The 7,312-nt window shown below is 36.6% G+C and overlaps 1 protein-coding gene across 1 annotated transcript; it reads right to left on the reverse strand.

Moving 5' to 3' along the window:
• Positions 1 to 364: 364 nt before the first annotated feature.
• LOC100373126 (semaphorin-5A-like) lies at positions 365 to 6,756 on the reverse strand. Its single transcript, XM_002737404.3, has 8 exons — positions 6,412 to 6,756; positions 4,854 to 4,977; positions 4,242 to 4,430; positions 3,608 to 3,781; positions 3,180 to 3,338; positions 2,877 to 3,038; positions 2,497 to 2,658; positions 365 to 1,645 (listed from the first exon to the last, which is right to left on the reverse strand). The coding sequence occupies exons 1-8, from the start codon at positions 6,745 to 6,747 to the stop codon at positions 1,638 to 1,640; spliced, it is 1,314 nt and encodes a 437-aa protein (XP_002737450.2). The 5' UTR covers positions 6,748 to 6,756; the 3' UTR covers positions 365 to 1,637.
• Between the last annotated feature and the right edge of the window lie 556 nt (positions 6,757 to 7,312).

Raw genomic sequence — 7,312 nt, forward strand, 5'->3', positions numbered from 1 at the left:
TATTTGCGCCCCTCTTCAATTTGTAGCGCCCATCTATTTATCTTCAACACCCTCCTTTGTTTTCGGTGACAGGCTGTTTCACAGTCCCAGAAGATGTCCCGACGACGTTATTGAGAGACCTCTTATTAATTGACAGGCGATAAAACAAAGAACTAAGAGACAGATAGTGGCATAGGTGACAACTAGGACAATTGATTTGATGTCTGGGGAAAAACTGGCTGAATAAACAAACAAAAAACAATGAATGGATGCGTGAAGTGATTGTCACAAGCAATGCGGTAATCACGCAATGGGATAGTCAAAACAAGTTTTCTCATCATTCCTGAATTAGCTAAGGAGAACCAGCAACAACTTATTGGTCCAATTGCTTGTTACTTGCCTTTTATTGGCGAAAAGTAAAAAGAATCATCAAATAAATCAGGCAGGCATTTCTGTAGAATAACATATTTCATGCCTATACAGTGTGTATTAAGTGTTGCCATTGAATTCACGCAGTGTCTTAATTGGGATTAGGCTTGGGGCAATTGTGGTGTCTGCAGCTTTGCTTCTTCAATTCTGACCAGATTCCATTTTGTATAATTTAGAAAAATATCTAACTTAAACGATGGTTATAGTAATTGAAGTGATGTCATTTTGGCTGCTTCCAGCTAGCTCTCCAGTTACTTTAATTACTAACACTAACCATCCTTTCTCCCCAGGACCAGAGCAGCTGTGCTTCAACGTGGTTGGTGATACTAATTATTTTTAATTCCAGCGCTCAACTATATGGCAGTGTTAAACCCACTTCGACAAATATTTAACTTAAACAATAATGTAAGTAATTGGAGTGACAAATAAACAATAGGGCTAGTTGCACTAGCTGCTAGCTGTATTTGGTGTACATACGCTTTCTTTAGACAACACTGATCATATTCGACTTTATATAAAAAACGGAAATGTAATCTGAATATTCTGTCTGTCAAATAAATCTATATATTGGTCTATATAATGAGCATTTAGGAGCAATCCCCAAAATGCCTGCAGTTATAGTGAGATACGTAAAGATTCCTACAGGTCTAATGTCACTAATCAACCAATGGCTGCTGCTGCTCAATTTAAATGCCTTGCAAGAACCAATGAAATTGTTTAAATATTTAACATTGTTGTCTATGGAAATTCAATTAGTGGTATGAGCCCTACATGATTTCTCCGATTTGCGTTTCTTGCTGAAACATGTATTGTAAATAATTACGTCGAAATTGTGATACAACAATTGTGCTGATACAACTGTATAGGTACAAATACACTTTCAAAAACAAATATAAGCAAAATATACATCATCACGTAAGAGATGTTCACAACTGACGTGTAAATGGTGTACGTGATCGATTATCATTGCACAGGACATTGAACAAGTAAATATAATTCTAAAACCAACAATATATCCACGAAATATGCATACTCTGTAGAGTTGAAATTACTGTTCATTATTCAACGTATGTTTTTTTCCTCTCACAGTCGGTCTGTGTTTAGTCATACTGGCATAGGTGATAATAATTAACATATGATTTTAATAATTGTTGTTTTTTTCCAAATCCGCATTATAGACATTCTTTGTTCGGCTTAGTCGATTCAGTTGATTTCACAGTAATCAACAGCTAGATCTCTGGAATAAAAAAAAAGACAATTATTAACATATGAAACATTTATATAGAAAAATAGCACAATGTAGAATTTAGTTATGGTATACATTTAGTGAACAGTGTATTGTGATGTGTATGTTTCAACTCTGAATAAAGATCCATAAACAATCGATGTCAACGTGCCCATACCTAAATCAGTCCTGGATTAATATTCAAATATTTTGTTTATTATTTGGATGAGTCGTTTGAATTGAATTAATTGGATGTTTTATTTGCAGAAGGATGAGGTTGATAGGTAAGCATCTGTAGACGTCATATGAGTTTGTTTTCTCATTGAATGCTTTTTTATTTATTTATTTAAAATCCATGCAATTAAAATCAGTATAAACGATTAATAATCATTCCAATTCCGGTTTTACGCGTGGACCAGTTATATACAAAACATTCTGAAAAATATATATGACCAACATCCGCCACAACACCTCCAGAATCGGAATATTAGCTTCAAAACTTGTTGGCACGTATTATCGCACGTTTTTGCTGTGGGATTGAAATGGTAATACATTAACAATAATTCATATACCTATTCTGCATACAAAGTTGTCTACTTTTGGTAGAAGTCACAATTACTAAATGCGATTTTTTTTACCCACAGCAGAAACCATTATGACTACAAATTATAATATGTAGGGTGCCACTTGTGGGAAAAATGGGTTCGAAACATCATTATTTGATATTATTTCGATATTTTTTTTGTGTGCAAATTTATGAGCCATTTCAGAACTCAATTGAATTGAAACTGAGATATAAATTAATTTGCAAATGGTCGAATGTATTTACCTCGACGTTCACATGATTAAGTATAATTTGTTACCTGGGTTACACGTGTCTACTTCACATTCCAACGTATCATCAGCAACACCGATACAGGTGCCACCACTACGGGGATCGCATACACGAGTACGGGTTTGTACACCAGCTCCGCATGTAAGTGAACAAAGAGACCACGGCGACCACTTGCCCCATCTCGCGTCAACTATAACAAAACCAAATCGATATATTGAACAATCTTTTATACGATCAAACAAACACAATTTTCACAATGTCGTGTTCAATATGGGTCCCATGCGACGCACAGAACGCGCGTAAAACATCGTTTACTTACACAAAATTCAACGCGCTGTAACTATGTCTCATTAAATCTTTGAATATTTAAAAGAGTTTATGAAGACACACTCAAAAAACCACGTTTACCTGCGCATTTCAAGGCCACATCGTCGTCATGGCTACAACCTGTCACTTCCCTCCATCCGTTGTGGGTGCAAGTCGTCAAGGTGACCTCGCTTCCCGTACACTCGACGTTACTCAGTAATATTGGATATGACGTATCGGAAATGGGTGTAATTGTAGGGGTACCTAAAAATATAAATACACTCATTAGTTATATCAGAATTGTCGTAATTGAACAGTACGTGTAAATATGTGAGTGGTATTTTTATAAATACATTTATTTACTAAACATAAACTCGGACAAAATGAAAAAGATACTATACGTACCCACGGCTGATCCGGAGAAGCCCATTTGTCGACAGGCAATATTTGCATCATGTGATGAGAAATCCGTATCGCATATGGTGCCCCATTCATCTCTAATATTGTCATATATCTCCAGGATTCCTTCGCCGTATGTGGACGATCCAGTCAGCTTTAATGGAACTGAAATCAATGTATGTGCGTTATACCGTGATTAAAGGACGGCGATCGACACGGCATAGCGTGTTCGATATGGGTCCCATAGCGACGTATACAACGCGTGTAAAAATACATTGGTTGCTACCACGAAATTCGAACACGCGCTGTAGGACAACAACCACCCCTTAAGCAGAACATGCCATCTTCAACAGGTTAGGAAATAATTTCCAAACTATATCTCGTACATATTTAACAAACTAACATACATGATGAACCCCAATAAACACACTAACCATCACAATCACGTGACATGCACGGAACACCTGTTTCCGTTGTGGATCCTGTGCATCCGGGGTCTACATCTGGAGTTCCGTCATACATGCAGGAACGCATACGACTACGTGTTCCCAGTCCACATGATGTATGGCCCGGCTGACAGATACTCCAAGGTTCCCACATCGCCCATTCTGTCAGAAAAAAAAGTCAGAAATCTGAGTTAGCTTTATAAATAGGTTAGGTATATAAATATTTCACAAAAGTCATCGTACCAAAGATGGTCTCAAATGAAGGCAATGCCACTTGCCTTACACAGTCCTCTAATTTGTGTGGCAAGAACTACTAGTATTTAATTATGATTGAAATAGATAAGTGATGCAAGGATACTCCTTGAAAAGGTTGTGTCAATGCACTCTTTTCGAAACACCTGGCACGATGTTTTAGCTGTATGCCCGGAAATCATCGTATCACTGATATGACCGTTTACTTTATTGTTTGTGCGATTCATTTTTACATGTGGATTATTAGTTTTGTGTCTTTGAATTTCGAATTAAAACTGCGAATTTCAATATCGTTTGGGTATGACGTTCTGTTTTCTAAACACATGCCTACCCACCCTCCACATGCATGCATGCATCAGATGACACTCACGTGGACATGGTGTAGTATTGCATTTTTCGGCGTCTACATTCATAACGTTATTTTCGTGCTTGCAAGCACGTCCACCATATTCTGATGGCGTTGGATTGTTACACTGTCTGAACCGGTAATGAACACCAGTTCCACACGATACTGAACAACCTTCCCATAGCCCCCAGTCACCCCATCCGCCATGTACCACTGAAGATAACAAAAATGTCAATACATTCCATATAACTTGTGTATACATGTGAAATGGGTAAAATGTTCTCAGCTCAATAAATTTATGTGTGCACATTGCTCCATAATGATTCGAGTTCTTTTCCCAGTCATTTGGACAAATTATCCTGAATTTCGATAATGTTTTAATAGTGTAGAATGTTAATAAGTAGTAGTCCATAGTATAGTGTCGCCATTTTGAATTTTGTATATTAGGTTCGGGATTCGTAACGTGTTTTCGGTAAGTTTCCAAACAAATGTATTATTATTATATTTCATGTAGTCTAATCATGTATTTACAAATATAATTATATGTATTTTATTTCAAAGAATCTTAAACGGGACGTGATTCCGTAACATTTCAAAATAATTTCCAAAAACAACAACAAACATGACAATAATTACCCGGTGTTTCACAAATATCTCCAGTCCATACCCCATATTCACAGACACATAAAAACTTGCCATCACATGTTTCTTGGCATGTACCATTTCCACAAGGGTCACTGGCACATGCGCCTAACGCTTCCTGTCGAAGAAACAAAAGACAACGTTTTCATATTTTTTCCCCGAATCCGCCATATATTTGCCACATACACACTTCAGGGACAACGTCGTCACAACAGCTCATGTTAATAGAGCGGAACTATGGGCATTTGCCCAATCGTGAGATGTTTCCTTCAGAACTGTATGCGTTGTCTCTGAACGAATAAGTAATTAGTTTAAAACCATTAAACGATTAAACTTGTGAATAACACCCATTAGTTAAATTAAAAAGAAAAAACATTTCGTGCCCATGAAATACATGGACAATGAATTATGAAAACAAAAACACGACAATAATTATTCTTCAATTATACTTAAATTCAAGCTGTTTTTAATAAACGTGTCCATTAATTGTCATTGAGGTAATAAAAGAAGTATTCGACCTTGTTGGATGGTGCCAGTAATTAAGTACATGTAGTAGTAATTGTGAATAATAGCTATTAGTTAGATTAAAGAAAAAAACATTTCGTGCCCATGAAATACATGGACAATGAATTATGAAAACAAAAACACGACAATAATTATTCTTCAATTAAACTTTTAACAATTAAGCTGTTTTTAATAAACGTGTCCATTAAATGTTATTGGGGTAATAATATAATTATTCGTCCTTGTTGGATGGTGCCAGTAATCCAACATCTGGAAAACAGGGTTACACACTCAGGGTGAATTCTGCTAATATTGTACAAAAACTACACTAATTTATCGGACAAACACTACGCGGCTGATATGTGTAGAATTCTGCTTATTGAATACTTGTACACGCATAGACGATTGGATTGTAGTCATCGAAGATGTCACGTGTTATGGATGAAGTTTGTCGGTTCCAAGATTTCAGTGTCTGGTGAATGAAACAGACGATTGTATTCTCTGAAAAATATGCCAGAAAAAGTTTTCTCAGACGGAATTCGAAATGCCTCGCTAATCGGGCGGATGGTCCAGCATTACAACAACGATATCTGTCCTCGGTAATGAGATGTTTAAAAGATACTTCTTGGAATAATAAATGATGCCTCGAGATTATGTCCCAACACTGCGACTGGACCGGTACAGTGAGTGCGTTTACTGGGCGATTGACTGTTATGCAAGGTATAACGCAATACAAAACATCCGAGTGGGAGTGCAGCCAGTACAAACAGTTCCCAAACAACACGCGAAAAAGTATACTTCCACGATTATTTGAGCCTGAATGATTTAGTTTGATGTCCTCATCAAAGATAACGAGGTGTTTCTGCTTGAAAAAACGCGTATTATATTATCCACGGACGCTGAATAAATACTTTTTTTCAACACTAAAAAAAAAAAAAACACCTTTCGGGATCCGTGACTGATTTGGAGAGAAACACATAGAAGATACTGGAAGAGAAGACCACAGGTGCTCAACGCTCATATATCAAAATGCAAAAAATAAACTCACCGCTGGTAGAAAAAATGCGTCTCGCATCAAATATATATAACCGTCGCTGTCTTCGAGGGCAGACTCGCTATCTAAATGCGATGCTTTGTTCAGCTCGCAGGTTGTAGTTTCTTCCTTATAGTTGAATGACTTGCATTTCCCGTCATTGAGACACGCTTTTCCGCATACCGTGACATGATGGGAATAGTCAAAGCTTCTGATAAGAAACCCAACTAAAGTCTTGTTTTCAGACGGATAGTTGGGTGGCGTGTACTTCATTTCGTACATAGCAAAGACCTCCATTTGACGACTTGCGAGAGCCATGAAGGCAAGACACAAGTAGGCTGTCTTCATCATGAAAACCTCCAACACACGCTTCTATCATATAATGCATGCATTCTGTATATGATAAAATAAACGCATTACTATTCGCATGACTGGAAAACTAATCAAGCAATTAGAACTCTTTAGGGTCAGTCCATTAAAAATGTTACCTGGGGTATGGATACTTATTTTTCAGTTTTGCATTTTTGGTTGTGCCCGCCACTATTTGGTCCGAATTAAAGTTTGACCCCCTCAAAATTGTTCACTTTAATTCATAATTTAAATTAAAGTTTTTGCGATTAGCAACGAATACCTGTTTTAAATTTGATAAGGGGCTATAATGATAAATTATCATCCTCGTAACAGAAACTAACTAATATGCAGCTAAATTATTTTGCTAAATGTACATGTTCATAGGTTTCTGCACATTTCAATTACAGAAAAAAAAATATGAGCAATCTTGTTGAACAATGCATTCATTTATTGTGACTATTGTGTTTTGGTACTATTAAAAAAGTTTTGCCTTTCTGCCAGTATATTTATAGCCAGAAATAGCTGAATTTAATAAACATACAATTTGCAGCTCATGGCCTTTTAA

Source organism: Saccoglossus kowalevskii, chromosome 9 (assembly GCF_978046115.1).
Source record: "Saccoglossus kowalevskii chromosome 9, keSacKowa6.1, whole genome shotgun sequence".
Taxonomy (NCBI): Eukaryota; Metazoa; Hemichordata; class Enteropneusta; family Harrimaniidae; genus Saccoglossus; species Saccoglossus kowalevskii.